General features: G+C 35.2%; 3 protein-coding genes and 1 non-coding gene across 6 annotated transcripts; 2 read left to right on the top strand and 2 right to left on the bottom strand.

Moving 5' to 3' along the window:
• The first annotated feature begins 370 nt into the window (after positions 1-370).
• Positions 371-4,085, top strand: LOC111007833 (NADH dehydrogenase [ubiquinone] iron-sulfur protein 8, mitochondrial). The gene is made up of 8 exons (XM_022280354.2): positions 371-531; positions 1,395-1,473; positions 1,688-1,741; positions 1,859-1,950; positions 2,044-2,157; positions 3,409-3,476; positions 3,544-3,655; positions 3,742-4,085. The coding sequence occupies exons 1-8, from the start codon at positions 478-480 to the stop codon at positions 3,835-3,837; spliced, it is 669 nt and encodes a 222-aa protein (XP_022136046.1). The 5' UTR covers positions 371-477; the 3' UTR covers positions 3,838-4,085.
• Positions 4,086-4,245: 160 nt separating this feature from the next.
• Positions 4,246-9,861, bottom strand: LOC111007831 (transcription termination factor MTERF2, chloroplastic). Of its 3 annotated transcripts, XM_088122963.1 has the most exons (8): positions 9,188-9,861; positions 9,056-9,106; positions 8,010-8,418; positions 7,316-7,531; positions 7,004-7,111; positions 6,027-6,301; positions 5,479-5,811; positions 4,246-4,960 (listed from the first exon to the last, which is right to left on the bottom strand). In XM_088122963.1, exons 1-7 carry the CDS (start codon positions 9,727-9,729, stop codon positions 5,556-5,558), a joined length of 1,857 nt encoding a protein of 618 aa, XP_087979089.1. In that variant the 5' UTR covers positions 9,730-9,861; the 3' UTR covers positions 4,246-4,960; positions 5,479-5,555. The 3 variants fall into 3 exon arrangements, with proteins under 3 accessions (XP_087979089.1, XP_022136044.1, XP_022136043.1); XM_022280352.2 differs by having other exon boundaries at positions 4,246-4,956; positions 9,056-9,860; XM_022280351.2 differs by having other exon boundaries at positions 9,056-9,859.
• A 584-nt stretch (positions 9,862-10,445) lies between these two features.
• Positions 10,446-10,526, top strand: TRNAL-AAG (transfer RNA leucine (anticodon AAG)). Its single transcript has one exon. It is a non-coding gene; the product is annotated as a tRNA-Leu (tRNA).
• A 4,272-nt stretch (positions 10,527-14,798) lies between these two features.
• On the bottom strand, positions 14,799-20,074 carry LOC111007830 (putative LRR receptor-like serine/threonine-protein kinase At2g16250). Its single transcript, XM_022280350.2, has 4 exons — positions 17,247-20,074; positions 16,666-16,794; positions 16,487-16,509; positions 14,799-15,748 (listed from the first exon to the last, which is right to left on the bottom strand). The coding sequence occupies exons 1-4, from the start codon at positions 19,202-19,204 to the stop codon at positions 15,135-15,137; spliced, it is 2,724 nt and encodes a 907-aa protein (XP_022136042.1). The 5' UTR covers positions 19,205-20,074; the 3' UTR covers positions 14,799-15,134.
• Between the last annotated feature and the right edge of the window lie 1,110 nt (positions 20,075-21,184).

The following is a 21,184-nucleotide window of genomic DNA, read 5'->3' as shown; positions in this document are numbered from 1 at the left end:
AACAAGGTCTAAGGACTCTTATTCTAGGTCTGAAACTCGGTCCGTAAATTATCCATTCAATATGAAGTACATCTAAATATTTATGTGTTTCCCTCCTAAGAGCCAAATTTGTAATTTTACATCCTTTTAATATTTTAATTAAAATTTGCTAGATTTGCAGCTACCCATTTATCATATTCATCAAATGACGATTAGATTTCCAATCAAACTAAATTTATACTTTCATGGTTTAAGTCTGAAATTTAATCAGCACACAAGTTTCTCATCTTTTATGGGCCCGTGTCATCCTAGATCTGGGCCTGCTCAAATATCTGGCAAGAAGCCCAAACCCAAGCCCAAGCCCAAGACGCGGCGTTTTATCGGCCGGAAGTCGGAACGATTCAGGGACGCAGCGATCGCATAGCTCAGTCTGCAGAACATTTCCGAATCCCACCCTCCGTGTAGCGGTGAAGAATACTTGCAGAGCCTCCGTGTGCCATGGCTGCGATCTTAGCTCGGAAATCCCTTCTCGCTCTTCGTGCTCGACACCTTGTAAGCAGTTTTCTTTGCCCTGATTTTTATTCTCTCTCCCTCTCCTATTTTGTTGGCGATGGACTTGTGACAACAAATTGCTTGAAAACACCATACGATGGGCTTCTCTTTCTGTTTTAGGAGATTTTTTTTTTATAAATTTAGCTGGCAGAAGAATGAGCCGTGGTTTTCCGAGTGATGATTTACTTCTTTTGTTTTGCGCAATCTGGCTGAACCATGATTACTAGTGATGGTCATTGTGAATTATTTTTTGCGTAAATAATTTGTTCCATTACTGTTTTATTTGCTAATTAGACGAGGTTGACATGTGAACGGGGTAATAACTGCTGGCGGACTGGGGAGTTGATGGTTAGGTTGTTTATGCAATGCAACATTTCTGGACTTTTTGGCTAAATGTAGATTTTTATCTAGATAATGTCGCTAAGATCTGCAAATGGTTTCTGGAATTTTAGTGAGAGTTATGCTATTCATGTTCCTTCCTTGAATTCTATCCATGTGCTCATGATTGGGAAAAAAAATTAATGATCTAATTTATGGTGTTATGTGGCTTATTTTTCTTGTATCTAAATTACCAGTTATTTGTTTTGTAATCTTTATTATTCATCTATTTCTACGTTGGTGTGGGAGGATCCTGTTCAATGTTCACCTTTGGATGGCCTTCAGGTGTTATTAGCTTTGCTGTGAACACTTCAAGTTCGATGAAAAATGTTATTTCATGAGCTCTTATTGTCACGGAGATGTATGCCAATTTGATTGAAAACATGATAGGAATTATGCCACAAAAATAATATTTCTCATTTCTGGTAGTTGTAGCAACCTATTATCCTTTATTATTTATTATTTGTGTAATCTATTGTTGTTAGGCCGTGTCTGGACAAGCACTGCAAGGTTCTCCTTTTCATGGTCTTCGGTCAAGTGCACACTTGTTCAGCACCAAAAAAGGTTTTGTTTCGGGTTCTCATTGTCTGAACATACACTTTTATGTACATGTTGGTATAATTTATCTCCAAATTGTGCTAATGACTAATGAACTAAGCAGTCAGTATATAGATGATTTCCGTGATATGAACTTATTGGTTTTATTTCTACTGAAATTATGTTATAGGTTTCTTTTTTTCTTTGCTTAAATTTCTTTTGCATCTCATTACTTCTGCAGACGATGAAGAAAGAGAGCAGCTTGCCAAGGAGATCTCGAAGGATTGGAGTTCTAGTAATTTTATATTTCCTTCCATCGTCTCTTCCATTTTTTCTTTTAAATCTTTAAAAGTTATTTGTTTTGATTATATTTGATGGTTCTTACAAAAATTAATTTCTTTTCCATCTGTAGTTTTTGAGCGTAGCATAAACACACTATTTCTCACTGAAATGGTTCGTGGTTTGATGTTGACTCTTAAATACTTCTTTGAGAAAAAAGTTACTGTAAGTGTCCTCCCCCAGCATTCTCTAGCAATCAGCTAAACTTCTGGTTGATCCTGATGGCTGATTCCTGATTATTGTACATCTTTTGTCTAGATCAATTACCCATTCGAGAAAGGCCCACTAAGCCCTCGTTTTCGAGGTGAGCATGCCCTCCGACGATATGCAACTGGAGAAGAACGATGCATTGCATGCAAACTTTGTGAAGCTGTAAGAATTTGGATCTGTGTTTTAATCTTTTACTTTAAGTCATTTTGGATTGCACAGTATAATTCTGCAAAGAAATGTTAGAGTTAGAGAAGTCTGTATATATCTTGCCAACAAGTTTTTCTTAATAATACTTTTAGTCTAACAACCATCCTCATAGTTGAAGGTGATAATAATTGTCGTTCCTACTAGACTCCTACTCTTAGGCTATAGCACTGTGTCTTAGTCCTAATTATGCAGTCAATTGAGAAATATAATTAGGATAGAATGCACCTAAGGTGATCAGGAATAAGAGACATGCTTTGTCTCGTTGACTGAAGACTGTATTTGTGCAAGCATCTGTTTTTGAGAGGGATTTATTGTGTCCTTTTTGCCATTAAATTTTTATGTTCAAATGTGGCTGGTTGTATGCCTCTACTGTATGCTTTTTTTAACCCATATGCTTATGATTTATTAGGTAATACAGTCACAAAGTCTTTAAGTAGCTATCTTTTTTCTCGTCTCAGTAACCAATAAGTGGTTGTATGTGAAGTTAAAATTATAGTTTGTAAAAGTTATATCAGGTTGTTAGTTAGAGTTACAAAAAGAGGTGTTTACACTATAAAAAGAGGTGTTATTAGTGTAAATAAAGGGTTGGAGTGAGGACGGAGGCAAATCTGGGGGAGAGATATTTTCCTATTAAAAAAACAGTCCATACTCTCATGGTAGTATAGTCTTGATGGTGTGGCATTTGGTGTGGAGAAACTGTGTGTAAAAACAGTCCATACTCAATTTTCTACTTCAATTTCTAGTTCCTATCAATGGACATGATGCTGTAAGAAACTAAAAACTACATCGAGTAATGAGGTTTGGAGATTCGAAGAGGGCAAAGGGGTTGGGCCTTGGGGAGGTCTAGCAGGGGATCTAGCCTAATAATATGAGTTCTGTAAGAAATGCTAACTTTGAGAACTATTTGTGCTCATATATTCCATCATTGGTTAATTTGATCACACTGCATCTTCGTAGAAGTTTTGCTTGGTAGCCCCGTAATTTAAGAGTTGATATTATTTTCAAAATTTTGTACAGATTTAATAATGTTACATAATGTTTTAGCAGGCCATACTTGAAATACCGAGGGTTTTGATCTCTTAAAAAGCCTTGGAGACAGAATTCAATCTTTTATTACGTGTTTAACCATTCGAGCATAGCTGATCATTACTCTGAGTTTACGGCTTTGAACTTATGTCTGTTATTCTATTTTTATTTTCTTCTTAGATTTGTCCAGCCCAAGCGATCACAATTGAAGCTGAGGAACGGGAAGATGGTAGTCGTAGGACCACAAGGTGATCTATCACCTCCGCACCACCCCGTCATCTTTTCTCCATGTCTCTAATTAATCTTAATTTTCAGGTATGACATTGACATGACCAAATGCATCTACTGTGGATTTTGTCAAGAAGCATGCCCTGTTGACGCCATTGTTGAAGGTCCCAACTTCGAGTTTGCAACGGAGACTCACGAGGTTGATTTTATTACGTTTCTAAATTGTATTATATAAGCCGCTAGTCTTGCTATGAATGTGAGCCTAATAGTTTTGTGATGTTATAGGAGCTCCTCTATGACAAAGAAAAGTTGCTTGAGAACGGAGACCGGTGGGAGACCGAAATTGCAGAAAATCTCAGATCTGAAAGCCTCTATCGCTGATATGTTATCAATGGTGCACTCTGCATTTGACTTTTCTTAGTGCGTTTATAATAACATAAACCCGTGCATGCTGTTGAAATCGTGAGTTGAGAACATAATTCTTGCTGCTTCTGCTCTTAGGCCCAAGTTTGGGATTTTTCAAAGTCACTTTTCTTTTTCTTCCCAATAAAAATGGGAATGTTATGGTTTCTCATCAAACAGTTGTAATGTAGTTAAAATATGAACAATTATCCTCAACATTTCTTGAATGTTCTTCATGACTTCAATCCTTGGTATTAATTCTAAAAAAGAAAATCTATGAAAATATTAGAAATTTTCATAGAACATGCACAATTTGAGTATATAATCTTATTTGATGATGGATAAATTAAGATGGATATCGATAGAATTAAGATTAGGATGCACCAAGAGACTTTAAATTGTAAGGCATTTATATGCATTTTTTTCCGGTACATAGAATTAAGGAGTCAAACTCACAACTGTTTAATCAGAGATATATGTTTTTAACTAGTTGAACTATGTTCGGTTTGGGCTTGTAATTGAATATCGTTATTTGGACATTTTTGTTAATAGAAGCTATTCTTGTTTCAATCAAATTGAGTTGCCTGCTCAGCCAACACTGAACCTGACATAATCTGGAGATATTTATGACAACAAACTTGAGGCAGCTTACGTACAGAATTCCCGACCATTAAGTCAACCTTGGATCCTTTGTTTTAGGAGGAAAGTATTGAAAGAATAATCTTATATCCATGGAGTTGTGGCATTTTCTCTTGAGAGGTAAAACTCTCGTTTCCTATTAGAGACGAGCATTTGTGTCTACTTTCAGGGGCAGCTTCAATGCTTCACAAAGAAGCTTTTTTTCCTTCTCGTCGATGTACACTGTTTTCTTTACATTACAATGAGAAGGTGCCACATTCTTTTTACACTAAGAGAGATGTTGATATCATCCAGATAGGTGATACCTTGGAGCCACAGTAGTTTCCACCCTTGCCTTTGAGTTGAGATTGCTGATTTAACTAGGTCCTCCTATTTCTTTCAGCCTTTTCGTTGTGAAATCGCTGTGCTGCATATCATCTTGAACTCGTCAATCAGCACTGTTTCATTCTAACCTACTGTCTACCTGCACGAAAAGAAAATTGGTTGAAAAGAAACAGGAGTAGGCAGTATAGTAAACAATGTCGATAAAGTGATTGGCAGTATAGTAAATTGGCGGGTCACAGTACGGGTCACGATTATGCACAATGCATCGAGGACAAGGTGTGTTTTTGTGTTTTAGTAGCCGTGGAACCAACTAGGGATTTCTTTTTGCAGTTTTTTGTTGAAGGCTGAATCCCAATTTTTGTGGTTGTGAAAAAAAAAAAAAGTTTTTGTTTAGCCACACCTTGAGGACAAGGTGTGTTTTAATGGGTCGGGTAATGATAGGAATGACCCTTAGGATAATACAGGGATATTATTAGAGTATCGAGGGTACCTTAGTAATTATATAGGAAAGTTGTTAGGGAGTGTTGTTATAAATAGAATGAGGTGTAAGAATGAAGGTATCCAATAATTACTTGGTAGTTATTGTAGTTTCTATATCTCGTTATCTTTCAATATATTTCTTGTTCGAGTTCTAACACATTTATTTGATTTCCTCACCTTGTTTCTGTCGCAAGTTATTCTTCTGTTCCATAAGCTCAAGTGGGGGAGAAAGTTCTGAGATTTCAACCATGAAATCACTCTTCATTTTCTCCAGAAAAGTCATCTGGTGTTCTCGAATCTATCAAATCACTGGTTGTAAGGACAGTAGAGAGAGAACCATCCACATTACCAGATTCAAATCTTTGACGTTTTTCCACAATATCTGCAACTTTGTTCTTAAACTCTTCATCCGTGCAAGCCAACATGGAACGTAAATTGAAATTCATACGATTCTCGACCAAAACCTGATGTCTCGGGATAATGCGCCCGTCGAGAGAATAGCTAAAAAACCTGTAATATAATATCATAAGAACTTTGACTCCACTAAGTTGGCTTCATTGTACAAATGCACATGATTAATCATGTTGAACACTAGAGGAATATATACACAGATCATAATTTCTTAAGATTAACAAGCCAAAGGACTTGTATTAGTTGAATAGTCACCTAAATAATATTCGAACTAAGCTTACGAGAAGTTAACATAGGCATATGCGGATTCTTACCTCGGAAAGTCTATAAGATCTTGCAGAGGGCGGACCATGGTTCTCCGCAAATATTGATACTTCGGTCGAAGAATGTCGATATTGTATCGGAGCAGCATAGGAAAATCAGCAATCATTTCCCCTAACTTTTGGGCGTTTATCCCGAGCGACAAAAAGTACTTTAGATTAACCTCAAGCTTATGCACAATGCTATAACCGAAAAGTTCTGGTCCCAAAGCTATAACTTTCCCAATGTCTTTCTCCCTGACTCCTGCTTTGGTCATCAAGAATATGACCTGCATGGTTTTTCAGCTAAGGCTGTTGAGCAAATCTTCAAAAATTTTAATATACTCTTATATCAGCAGAGGAGAGAGCATAATGTGTTCTTGGCAAGTATATCTTGAAAAGTGAATTCATTTTGATACGAGAAAGTACTTCGCCATTTTTCCCAACTAATATTGAAAAGGCTGTCCCACGTCGTATTTTTGTCTAACAAAATTCGAAAAATAGGAGAAAATGGAGAAAAATGAATATAAATGCCCATGAGGTGCAAGGAAAACGTAGTAGGCCGAAAGACAAGCAAAATCTCAACATTTTAAACCCTTCTCTTACTCTACTCTTCACCCATGTGTTACAGAAAACATTCATGGATAACTTATGTACTGAAAAAGAAACCCAAATGGATAGCATTTCCCTCTCTTTTCTTTTTTTTGATATCTATGAGTGTCCAGGTTAGTTTGCGAGTACCTCGACTAATCTCATGGGACAACCACTTGATCTTATGGATAGGATTTCTTATTAAAAAGAGTGATGGGAATGCACCATAGGAAAAACCGTCATGCCTATGAAGCTATGCTGCAGATACACACCCCGCGTAAAGATTTCACAAATCCAGATTCCTAAATATCTAAATGGGATTGATTTCTGCTGGTGGTTAAACAAATAAATAATCTGAATCATAGTATATAAAGACAGGATAAATAGGAAAATGAACTCACAACTGGACGGATTTTCTTGTAGAGGCTGTACGTCAATAATGATGGAAATTTCACAAGCATATTACTAATCCCATCATCTTGAACTCCAATGTCCTTGAAGAATTGCACCTTCATCGCAACAGAAAAAAAAAAAATGCACCTTCAGACTTCATCATAGATATTCTCACTGAAACTTCTGGCATTGCTAAGGCATGACAGAAACACATCCCATTTCTCCCTTCGCTTGATAATCTCCATAATCCAATTCATGCATTGCGGTTTGTTTTTTGTCTTAAAATATTGACACGACACAAAAAGACATGTAAGAAATACCTTTGGCACAATGATTGTCTCCAGATCAAGGCAGAAGACTACTGGCTTGATTGTAAGCATCCTCCTTAAACCATCTTTAGAAATTCCAAGGTAGTAGAAGTACTTGACAAGAGGCTTCCATTTATCCTCAATGCTACAGTTCATCAATTGTGGTTTATATGCTAGTAATTTGCCTACATCCTCAATCTCAACGCCGAACTCCTTTAAATAGTTGACCTGGACGTATAAGACGATCAACACGAGTGTTAGCGCTTACCCCGACCAAATAAGTGATTCACATTTTTAGGAAAGCAAACCTTAAGGGTACATTAATCCTACTACTTTGAAAAGGTAGAAAGCAAAAATAGGTTAAAGGAAAATGAGCTGGTCTAGAAATTAAGACAACTATTACATCTAGAAATCCCCTGATCATTCATCAATGAAAAGAATTTCCCTCTCCTCATTCTCATGATCCTGACAAGAGAACAATGTCATGCACATACGCAGATTAGACATCCCGCATTGCGTTCGAAAGCCATATTAGACACAATATGAACATGCCACGCCAAACGAACTAACATTTATCTAATAAGCATGTCATCTCTGCATTCCGAACAGCATAAACGGCAGAGTCTGCCAAGTTTAGAAACTTAACGAAAACTTTTTAAAGTTCATGGACTCAATAGACATAATGCTCAAACTAAATTCGACGTACCTTTCGGTTCATATCTTCAACAGTATAATGACCAAGCACCTTGGGATAATCAAAAACCATTGTGCCAAAGTCCCTTTCATTCATACCCATATTCAAGAAGAACTCTACACGAGTTCTCAATTCTTCCATGCTGTAAGACAACAAGTAAGGACATCGACTCATGACAAACCCCATCCAAACCATTCTAACTCCATTGCTCTCTAAGTAGTCCACAATCTCATCTAATTCCTCATTGCTTCGTTCCAATATATTCCCTCCAGCCTTCGTGAGTGTAAGTCCAAGATATCCCCCCTTCACATGAATCCCTTTCAGCCATTCCACCAGACGTCTAATGGATTCAAGCTTTCCCCTTGACATGCAAATGAGCTTTCCTATCTGTGGATATGACAATGAGTTATGCTTCAACCACCTGTGAGATGAAGGAAGGGTGAGTTTGTTATGGTGAAAAGTGCTTTAGCCAATTCCATGATCAAAGAGACATTATTCAATGTGCTGCCAAACTCCAAATAATAGTTGGATATAGGTTCAAAATCTAACAATTCCTCTTGTAGGACATCTTCTAGAGTGCTTCAGGGAAAGAGCATGTTGTCAAAATCCATTCTAAACTCACTAGAATTCAAGGAAGAACTTCCAAGACTGAAAAATATGGAACAAGTTTGAACTGTGATATGCTCATAGGGTTATTATTCAACCATGAATCCCTTTTTTATTGTTCCCAAAAGAAACCAAGAACCTGATAGATAATATGAAGCAAATCAAACCCATATGATATTTCACTCCCATCTACCTATAATATGAAACAAATCAAAACCCAGATGATATTTTACTCCTAATCGACCTATAATGTGAAACAAATCAAAACCCAGATGATATTTTACTCCTAATCGACCTATAATGTGAAACAAATCAAAACCCAGATGATATTTTACTCCTAATCGACCTATAATGTGAAACAAATCAAAACCCAGATGATATTTTACTCCTAATCGACCTATAATGTGAAACAAATCAAAACCCAGATGATATTTTACTCCCATCTACCTAACCTGATAAGTGGCACCACATTTGAATCTTCAATGACGGTCTTGGCACGAACACTGAAAGATAAACGAGAAAATTCAGGCGACTGCTTCATCGATGCAGCTTGAATCATCACAAAATCAATGAAATCAGGCAACCAAGCAAGCAAATTGGTGGCGTAGGTGATTCCAAATTTCCCCTTCCGCATGGCCTCCTTAAGAATCTCCGAGGTCACCTTCCGGCGGATCTCCAGAGCCCGATTGATAATTCTCCGGTCATCTTCCACGTCCAACTCGCTCCCCCCATTTCGAAACCGAGATTGCAGAGAGGAATCCACATTGGAATCATGACTCGGGGATTGAACGTAGATGGAGCCAGGAAATTGAGGGGTTCGCTTTGTCACAAGCGAGAGTTCAAGAAGCTTCACTTTCTCCTCTTCGGGTAAAGGGGGCTGTAGCTTTTCTGGGTTCGGGGAGTCACCGGAGGATAGGTAGTGGCTGAGAAGGGCGGCGGATTTGGAGTTGTGTTTTCGTGGTTCCGGGTGGATGTCGTCGGAGAGAGCGGCGGAGGCGACGGCGACGGCGGCGGTATAATTGGGTTTGTGGAAGAGATTGGAGAGGGGATTGGAATTGGGATTGGGAGGGCGGAAATGAAGAGGATAGAGATGTGGGTTTGAACATAAAGAAGAAGAGGATAACATTTTAGCTTGGATTTTGCTAAAAAATGGCGGCAGCTGTGGCCTGTGGGTGTGATTTGTGAAGAAGATAACAGTGGTTTCAGTTGTGTGACAAGTTTTTGATAGCTTCCTTTCTTCTTCATCTCCCAATTCTCTTGGATAATACTTAAAAATCTTTTTCAAGGAAAAAATATCCTTTCTTTGAGTTTCCTTTTCAATTTTAGAATTATAAGCTTAGTAACTAGGATACTAGTTGGATAACTTTAAACTTAACTTAATAATATTTTAACGTTGAAGGTGGGGTATTAAATCAACAATATTATATATTTTTGGATTCTACGAAGACACGAGAGGTGAATTGATATTTTCATGTATGACAAAAAATTATACAAAATATAAAAGCATCAACATAACATGAGATATAATCTTAATATTAATAATTTTTAACCTATTTAAAAAAAATTAAAATACTTATTTCTAATAAACTTTTTTGTTTTTATAATTTCTTAAAAAGTATTCATTCATATTCCATCAATGTTTTTATAAAATCAAAACCTTGATATTTCAATGAATGTTCAACATTTAGAACTTAGGGGCAAAAAGTTCATCCAAATTGTTGTCATATTACCCAAGAAGAAAAAAAGTTATAAAGTAGAAAGAAATTTGTTTGCACATGAAAAGAAAATAATCTGAAATATATAGAGAATAATTAATATAGTTCTGCACTCATTAATAAAAATGTTGAGATGGCCGAGTTGGTCTAAGGCGCCAGATTAAGGTTCTGGTCCGAAAGGGCGTGGGTTCAAATCCCACTCTCAACAAATTTATGATTTTTTTTTTCACACAGCCGATTATGCATCTCTTAATTTTCGCCGGATTGTAATATTCATTCTAAAATAGTAATTATTAATCACATAAATAGTAAAATCTTTACAACATTTATTTAGTTTTTTTTTTACCTATCAATATTTATTTAGTCAAATTATATTTTCTTTATATATTATTTTGGTTTCAAATTTTTCTTTTCCATTTCGATCCATGAACTTTCCAATTGTTTATTTGTTTTGGTCCCGAAACTTTCAAAAATGTATTTTAGTCCTTAGATTTTTAAAAAAGGTTCATTTTGGCATTTGTTATTATTTTGCCATCTAAATTTTGCTTATCTAATACTATACATATATATTTACATATATGGTTTAAAGTTATGCTCATGTTAATATGTACATATATGTATTTCTTTTTTATTTAGAACAACATGTAGGGTGGAGAGACCCGAACTCACAACCTTCTGGCTGAATACAGGTGCTTTAACCTGTTGAATTATGCTAAGACTGACTATAGATATACACCTGAAGTTGTGTTATTAATCTATTAAAAATAAAATAAAAAAAAAACCAAAATGATTACTTTTAAAGTTTAGAGGATACTATGAAAGTTCAAGGACCGAAAATGTCATTATTTAAAAGTTCGAGATTAAAATAGAAATTGTAAAAGTTTAGAGTTAAAAGCTCAAACACCAAAAATGTAAAATTTAATTACAATATCAAAATCATAGTTCTTATCTATTACATTAAATTATATCATTACAAAACTAAACATAGCTAATGAGAATATTAGTAATTTCTCCTAAAAATCGCAGAATTAAATCTTCATTTTGTTGCAAATTGTAACACTAAAAGAAATAAATGATTATTTGATCTCCTATAAAATAATATGAATTTATATACGACCAACTAGCCTTTACAATCTATGACATGATTTTTTCTAAAATAATTTGAGGATCATTCATATCTACAAGTCCCTATTCAAATAAAGAGAATTTTTTTTGAAGGAAAATAAAGAGAAATTAATTCCATTGCAGAAAATATTTTCAAAAATAAATTGATTGTTCACGTTTAGGGTAAGAATTGATACACCTCTACCAAATTTAGGAGTAAAATTTTACTTTTCACAATTTTGTAACTACTCTCGACATATATAATTTATATACTTATAGACATATATAGTAGAAAAGAAAAATTAACATGCACGTATATAGAACATGTATTAATATATGATTAATAAACAATATAAGCGGTAAGTAATTTACACATAATTTATATAATTGTACACAATTAAAGTAAAATGGTACATAATGTACATATATTTGAAAATAGTACCCATATTTGTTTGGTAAGAGAAGAAAGCAAGAACACGAACACGATGTAAAGTTCATTGGATTGGCCTCCGCCCGATATGAATAAAAATGAAAATTAATAGAAGGGGAGAGACAATAGTAAGGAAAATATAAAATTTTTGGAAGAAGAATTTGAGAACATAATATGGCATATATATATTGATTAAATGTGAAAAGATTTGATATTTAGTTTTGGGCAAAATATGATAAGATCCTTTGTTACCATAAAAAAGTCCAAACATGATCTAGATTTTGGGTCAAAACTTTCATAATTTTGCTTTTACTTTGTACCAAAATGTACTTTATAGCATAAGATATATATGGTTGTCCTTGCTTTTAGAGTTCGTTTCTGTTTCTTCATTTTTTTAATAGAGACAAATGAATTCCATGACCTTAATATCCATAAATTCAAGTATGATACAACAATAAATGGGAAATGAGAACAAAAAAAAACTTGTTTGTCGTTTCCAAAAAAAAAAAACAAGAAACATGGTTAGTTGCAAAATACTTAAATTACTTCATAAAATTGAAAACGAAAAACAAAAAATGAAAACTTTACCAAACGAGTCCTTAAAATCTATGACTTGGATTCTTATTTAGTTCAAGATGAAATTTAGTTTATATCATTTTTTACGCGGATGAAAAAAAAATATTTATTTTTTGGCGACATGAAAAATAAAAACAAAAATAAAAATAAAAAACCCTCTCTACCCCACCCTAGCCCAAAAAAATTGGTTGAACTTTCCTTCCCAAAACAAAATAGAATTGGCTTCAACTTACCATTTGTATTCGAAAAGCTATAAAACAAATATACAGTGATTTTGTGCTGTGTTATTAACAAATTTAACAAATTAAAAAACTATTGGAATCTAATGGGATAATTTTGACAATCTATGATAAATATAAATTGTTAGAGGGTGTGAAACAAGAAAGATGAATGTTGTTAATTTGTGATGGTGTTAGTGTGACAAAATATGATCTGTACACATGTAAAAATAGAAAAAAAAAGAGTTGGAAAAGTGTTAACCCCAAACTTCAAACTCATTCCTTTTATTTATTTATTTTCTGTTCTAACTCCCAACAAATTTCGAAGATGCCATTTAAAACTAACTCGGCCAAGCAAGCAACACAGAAGTCTAAGTCGAATATAAATATCGACGTTTCAAACCTCTCGTCACAACAAGCAATCGTGGTCTTTCAACATTTTATACATCGTATCTACTTTCGCTATCTATACACTATGGCTGTTTCCAAGAAAAGCATGCTCATTCTCATCGCTGTTCTCCTCATTGGCACGAACCTCATCGAAATTACAAATGCAACAAGATCCATCAAAATCGGTTTTGTTGATGGTGTCGGTGATGTACATAGCTCAAGATGCCCTGGAGTTTTCAGACGACAAGATCTTAACCCACTCCAGAGAAGTTTCAATACAATCGATCGCTGCAGACCTGGAATGCATATAAAAGGTTGCTTCAAATTTCTCAGAAAATGCATCCTTGCTTGACTATATTCTTATTCATTGGATCAGTATAACCCTTATATTATAGCACAAAAGGGCAAAAAGGGGCAGGGAAAATTATTTTCTTATAAGTTGTATGATGTTTTCTTATCAAGAGAAATAAAAAAAATCAAATTCTTATAACTTCATTATATTGAAGTAATGATTTATTCATACAGTTTAATTTGTAAATTTAGTATGTATAACAAATAATTTCTTATAGTTTAAAATTACTAACATAAAAAAATATTGTTAAGATTCAATAGGTTTTTTTACCTATGTAGATCAATAAAATAAATAGGCCAAATGTGTTTATAAACTACCTCGACTAAATCTATATTTAATAAAAACTGACACTTCAATTTGATAAAGACTAAATTGTTACAAATTTTAGCCTATAAGAATTAAATTGTTCTGAGATATTAAAGTTTATAGATTTTTTACTTTAATGAAAGTCGATGGACCAAAAGTGTATTTTAATTTTTTTAATCTTTAAGAATTAACCATCAAAATGTTTTCACCATAAGGCTTGTTTCATATGAATTTTGTTGTGGAAAAATATCATTTTTACCTCAAACTTGGGATATTATATCAAATTTTACTATAAACTTTTAATTTTATCAAATACACACTTAAATTTAAATAAGTGTAACAACCTTTACCTTAAACTTAAATAAGCATTTCCGTTTTTACTTTCTAATAAATTTTCGTCAAAAAAATTGTTGAAAGATGTATTTTCTTTTATGTTCAATGAATTATAAAGTATATATTTGCTATGAAATTGGTATGATTAAGAGAAATAGTAGCACTTTTTTTTGGGTTAAAATTGGTGAGTTCAATTTCATCCAATTATGTCTAAATTCGGATAAAAGTAGCCTGTCTTTGCCACATACTTGAAAAAATATTGCAACTTTATCTTAAACTTGAACAGAATTTTCAATTTCTACATTCTGATAAACTTCCATTTGAAAAGTAATTGAAAATTTTATTTCACGTGATTTCAATAAATTATATAATTATATATATATAATTATATGATATAACATTGATAGCGATTTAGAGAAAAATGACAATAGAGCTGATTTTTTTTCATTACCATTTGTGAGTTTTGATAGAATTATTCATTAATCCATTTTGAGCAATAATCAAATTTAATTTTATGGCAAATATAATTTTCATTAAATTAATGATTTTTTTAAAGATCTTCTTTATTATTATTATTACTTTTTTAAAACGATGGTTCAAACTCGATGAAATTGGGAGTTTAAAGTGAAATTTTTTTCACGACAAATGCCACTAATTTAGAAGAAAAAAACTAAAAAAAAGGGGTAAAAATACAAAATAAAATTCTACTTAAAAATGATATTTGTATATAGTGATGTGATGAATGAAGCTAACTTTTTATTAGAGGAAAAATGGATGAAATAGAATTGAATTCCAAGGGCAAAACAAAAGTATGATTTGTTTATAGACTGAACTTTCCTTTCCCAACAAAAGAGAATTGGCCTCAAAAAGAAAACAAGTTACAATTTACATTCCAAAAGCTACAACAAACAAATGATCAATTACAGAAAAAATGCAGCTTGTTCTTATAAAAAACAGAACTCTCTCTATCTCTCTCTCTCCAATAAAACAGTAGAACAAGGCAGAGATTGTGTCACCATTTGCTGCAAAACCAAGCTAAAATGGGCTCAATCTGAAACTGTGCTGTGTTATTAACAAAGAATCAACACCAAATCAATGTCTTTCTGCCTACTCATTCTCCAATCTTTCAATGTCTTGCACGTCCGACGGTTCCGGGAATATCTCCTTCGAATGCTGTCGACGAGACGACGAATGTTCACCACCGCCGTTCTGACCGCTTCCTTGTGAACCCATTGTTCCTGATCTTTTGAAACTGCTCCCGCCTGCTTTTGATAAGGAGGCCGATGGAAGCACTGTTAGATCAGACAGGCTTTGACGCCAGCTGCCGAACAAAGCAGCATTCCAAGAACTGCCGATGGAAGTCGATCTAAACCGTCCTGAGCCTGAATTCTCTTCCCTAACTACCTTCAATGGGTTTTCCAAAGCCTTGTGGATGTATTTCATTAAGGGCCGCCTTGAAGGTTTCGGATTGAGGCAGGACTTGGCGACAACAGCCACAGCCCACACTTCTTCCAATAGATCCTCGTCCACAATCAAGGATGGATCCAGTATCTTCATCATGAGTTCCTTGTTGTTTATGCTGATGCACGGTAAGGTCTGATCTAACCATTCTCTGATTTGGGCGTCGGCCGAGGCACTAATCCCGAGCTTTCCTGTCACCAGCTCAAGCAACACCTTGCCAAAGCAGTAAACATCATAGGTACATACTGCTGTCTGCAAACCTGGTTGTGGAAATGGATGAATTTAGTATATACTTATACAGAGTTCTATGCTGTCAGTGGAACAAGTAAAACAAAGTGCGGTGTTCGAATACCGAAACCGTAGAAAATGAGGATTTTTCTGTTGGGTAGGTAATGTTTGATTGAACAAAGAAAAGTTCAGCAAAGTTGGACTAGACTATGGTAGGACATATTCAACTATGTTTACTGAGAACTTTAAAATGGCTACTTTTTTGGGTCGAATTTTACAACTCATTCTCAAATAGGCATAGCCACTCAATAGTGTTATGCCTATCAATGTGATCACTAATACCAGAGAGAAGTAAATGACAACAACAATTCTCCAATGTGAAGCCCGTGGGCAACCGATATATCTAAGAGCCTGGTGCAACACTGTTCATATGGATTCAACTTTTTGTTGTTAATTCTCGAAGACGACCCTTCACCTCATGTTTGAGAAATGGGTAGCCAGACCCAAGAGTGCAAACCAATTAGACAACTAGTTCAGGAAAACTAGATAGTTTTGTAATTTACTAATTTCAAGGGGTTTGTAGTTTCAGCCAAACGAAAATGAATTAAAATTTCCTTTCTAACTAAACTTTGATGTTATATGCTAAGCAAGACCATGACATGAGTTGAATGAAATGCTAAGTTTATTACTACATCCACGACACTATGATTCATGAAACTGTTGGTGGAAAACAGATACAAAGACGAAAAATCGGCTAGTTTTCTACATACCTGAAGAGCCTTGATCAGATGACCTGCACATCATTTGGAGAAAACAATTATCAGAAAATAATAAAAGAATAATATCACACAATAGTCAAATCTTTGCAACAGTTCTTTCACCATGATCACAAATAGAGAACATAAAAATGATGAAAACAGATAGACTCGTCTGTTGAGAAACTACTTACTGTGGCAACCTCAGCAACTTGGTAAGTCTGCTCGGTTGGCCATCCCCTTCTTGGGCACACACGTCGCTCAAGCTTCCGAGCCGCACTTCAAATTTATCATCAAGAAGTATGCTACTTGCTTGAACATCTCTTGATTACCAAAAGAAATCAAAGTCAATACTATTATTGTCGGTAATCTACTATGCTAGTGCAGAATCCTTAAGATGCAGTGATGCACATTAAGCAGCCAAATATGTATCTAATTTTTACGACCAGGTACCGAGGGGCCTCACACCCTGAATTATGCTCATGGCCCACCGCACTAATCTTTGAGAGGTTTCTCCCATCTAAAAGCTAGTTTCAGGAGACGACAACAACGGTTTTAAATTGTCGAGTTTTTCACCTATGGCCTAAGGGGGCTTTGGAAGCTATCCCAAACATCCAATAGACAGCCAAACATGATGGTTAGGAAGAAAATTAAGGCTAATGAAGGAGATGCAAGACAATGTTGCAATTTGTGGAGCAAAAATAAGTATGATTATCTAAATGGGAAAGCTATGGAAAAGATGAATGCAAAAGAAAAAGGAAAAATTTTGTGGTACCTGTGCACAAGGGGTGGAGTACAATCATGATGCAGGAAAGAAAGGCCCTCAGCAGCTCCTAATGCAATTTTTAGTCTTGTAATCCAATCCAGTGACTGCAAACTGTCATCATCTGCCTTAACTTCCTTGAACAAGGAAGATGACAAGTCACCATTTGGCAGATATTTGTACACCAGGAACTTCTCGTCTTCATTCTCCAAGCAGTGGCCAACAAGGGGAACTAATCTTACATGTGAAACCTTACTAAAGAATTCTAATTCCACCAAGTGAGCATCATTTTTAATTGTACGCAGATTGACCCGTTTGATAACAACACGGATCCCGTTTCGCAATACACCATGGAAAAGATCCCCCGAATGGCCACGTTTGATAAGGTTCAAATTGCTAAAATCGTTAGTTGCTTGAAGCAACTGCTGGAACTTGAATGCTTCTCCTAAACTCGAAAAGTTGATCGACAATTCGGGAGGTGGTTCGGCATCCCCAGAGAGAACTGGTCCCACAACACCCCCTCCTCCTCTTTGATTAGTAGTGCTTCTCTTCCGCCTCCACAGGAAGAAAAGTATCAGCAACACTAGTAGCAAGATAAGAGCACTTCCACCAATAACACTGCCCAAGATAATAGCATTTCTACTGCTCTTCTTGGATTCTTCTGCTGGCGGAGGTTGTGTTGGGCCTGTCGCCTTGGGCAAGCCGAAATTATCGAAAGTGAGGCCCCTTGCAGAATAGAAAGATGTACATACAGCCAGTGTCCTCTGGTTAGCCACATTTTGGAGGCAGTTACTCACGAAAGATAGGTTGGCGAGTAGATATTCAGGAATTCTGCCTTCAAAGTAGTTTCCCGACAGATCAATGGCACTAAATCTTGTCAATATGGGTGTAAGGCTCCCATAAAACATATTCTGAGATGCATTAAGTACAGCACCAGTAATATTCAAACTTGAGCTAGAATTAGGCAGCATTCCCGTTAAACTATTCCCGGAAACATCAACAAGCTTCAATCTGGGCATTGACCAGAACACATCAGGGATCGAGCCAGAAAAGTTATTACTTCTCAGAACCAAGGATTGCAACTGTGTTAAAGTGCGGAACAAAGTGTCAGGCAAGGAACCAACAAGAAAATTTCTCCTGAATACCATGCTTCGCAAGCTCGTTAATTTTCTTAAATCCGTAGGCAATGGTCCAGACAAAGAATTGACACTAAGGTCAAGGTCAACTAAGCTAACAAGCCCTCCAAATTGAGCAGGTATTGAAGAAGACAAACTGTTATTTGAAAGATTTAGATACCGAAGCTTCAATAGGCTCCCAATGCCTGGAGGGATCGACCCTGCTAAGTAATTAGATGAAAGGTCAAGCAGAGAAAGATTGCCAAGAGATTCAAGCGAGGGAGGAATCATTCCTGTGAATGTATTATGTGACAAATCAAGAAATGAAAGGCTGAACAGTTTGCCCAAATTAGAAGGCAGTGTCCCAGTAAGTCTATTATCAGACAGATAAAGACCAGTCAGGTTGTTCAAATTCCCCAGACTCAATGGAATAGAACCAAATATGGAACAAGACCGCAGATCAAGCACTCGCAGCAAGCCGAGACGCTGCCCGAACCACTCAGGAACGACACCCGGAAGCAAGAAATTTGAAGCATTAAAGGACTGCAAAAAGGTCAAGTTAGTCAAGGCCTCAACAGCAAATTGAGGGTTCTGCTTACCAATTCTTGTTCTTCTAAATCCAGCAATGTTGATCTCAGTTACCCTACCATTCTGACACTTGATACCCTTCCAGCCAGAGCAAGGGTCACCCTTTATGGGCCACTCCTTGCTTCTCAAACCCAACGATGATCTGAGTTCGAGCAACGCAGCTCGGTCGGCTGGTGAAGAACTCAGTGAGTCTTGTTGTTGAAATGTGGGCTCAAAGAGCAAGAACAACCAGAATGCAAACTGTATCATAAGTTGCTTAAAAACCATGGTTCATAAACAGAGGACTAAATCTAAAACCCTACAACTTCCCATCTCTCTCACAATTTTCTATTTACATGGCTACTACCTACTCTAGTTTCACTGTAATCAAATTGCACAAAATTAAACTTACCCAATTCCCAAAATTGTATAATCTTCTTCCCCTGTTCCTGAAAAACCCCAAAGGAACTCGTACCCTTTTCCTCAACAGAGAAGCTTCCTCATCTGTCGCCTTCAACCTTCATCTTCTGCCCTCTTACTTCTACTCTTCATCCTCCCTCTCTGTGACAAAATCCATCGTTCTTCACTTTCTTTGATTCAGAGAGATGGGTAATCCAGAAAAAGGGAAAACTCAAAAGAAAAAACCAAAAAAAAAAATCAGAGAAGTTGCAGTGATATAATAATTTCAGAGAGAGAAATTAGGTTAGTCAAATACGAGAGTGGACTATCACTCTCTCTCTCTCTCTCTTTTTCAATCCGACCCTCTTGCCAACTGCCCAGCCGGAAAGTAAGAATGAAGAAACGCTGAGTTTTGGATTTCAAAACCGCTGAAAAGTTCCACAAGGGTATGGCAAAGCGACTCGGAGCTACCTTCGCCGCTGCCCACGGCGGATTTCAGCCGGGAATTGTAGTGGCCGGCTGGGCCAAAGCAGGTAATAAAACGCCGGCACCAGAATCCCAGAGGCAAGTGATGGGCAGTTAAGTTTATGAGATTCGGCCACCGGTAACGCCCCCACGGCGGAGCCACCGGCCGGCGGGAACCGAAACCGGAGGTTTGGAAGTTTTAATTTTTTTTGTTTTTCTGGGGAGTTTCTCTCTCTCGAAAATTGGAGCCGTGGGTTGCTATTTTTTTCTCCCTCCGTCGTTGTCGATTAAGAGCTTCTGATCGCGTGGGAGGTTAAATAAATAAATATTGTTTTAATTTATGGACTCTCGAATTTTGTTCATTTTATCAAAATAGATCCTTTTAAAATATATGAACTAAAACAAATAAATTAAAAATACAGAATCAAAATAAAACAAAAAAAAAAGGAATCAAAATAAGTAAATAACTATATGAAATGAATAATTAGAGTATAGACTCATGGTTTTGTTTTGTTTTTTTTTTTCATTTTATGTTTGAGAGGTTTTTTTTTTATTAAATATTAATTACAAACTTGTAGTGAAGATTTGAATGTTCAATAGAAATAGAAAAAGTAAGAATGTCTTAACTTATTAAGTTAGGTTGAGATAAAATATATTTAAAGTAATAGATAAATTATAAAGAATTTTTTTTATAATTATTTTGGAGTTCTAAAAGTTTTTTTTTTCTTCTTTAAATAGTTGTAAAAGTGTTCTAAGAAAAACACATTGGGAAATGAAAAATTATTGGTAATTTAAGTTTGTTTTGGAAAACAGAAAATTGGGGGCATGCATAGCAGATATATATATATTTTTAAAATTTTAAAGTTATGTTTAGTTAGTAGTATTTTTCTTTGTTACCTAACCTATGAGTAATGTTCGTTGAAAATTAATAATTTAGAAAATAGTTTTCAGAAAATAAAAAATTTACAGCATGATTTAAAAAAAACGATAATATTATTTCTTAATTTTAAAAAACGTAAATGAAAACAAAAATGTTAATAAATCTAGACATGATAGAATTAAAGCTACATTCGATAACAATTTTGGTTTCAGTTCTCAATTTTTTAAGGACTAAGATTACTTATTACATATTGTTTATTTTCTTTTTCTTAATTTTATTGTTTAAAATCTTATTTTGCCTCTAATCTTTCACATATGTTCTGTTTTAGTCTCCTTGTCTTGAAAGTATCTCATTTTCATCCCATTTTTAAATGTTCTAAGCTTTGCATAAAAAAGTAATTTAGTCTTATTTAATATTTTTCTACTAATTTGTTTATTAATTATTTAACATAAATTAAATATATTTTTTGTGAAATTTACCACTTTGTGACTTTTTTGTTCAGGTTGAAATCTACTTCTTACTTG

This window comes from Momordica charantia, assembly GCF_013281855.1.
Source record: "Momordica charantia cultivar OHB3-1 chromosome 4 unlocalized genomic scaffold, Mcharantia_2.0 BLBB01000004.1, whole genome shotgun sequence".
NCBI lineage: Eukaryota > Viridiplantae > Streptophyta > Magnoliopsida > Cucurbitales > Cucurbitaceae > Momordica > Momordica charantia.
This window is presented reverse-complemented; position numbering and strand designations above follow the sequence as displayed.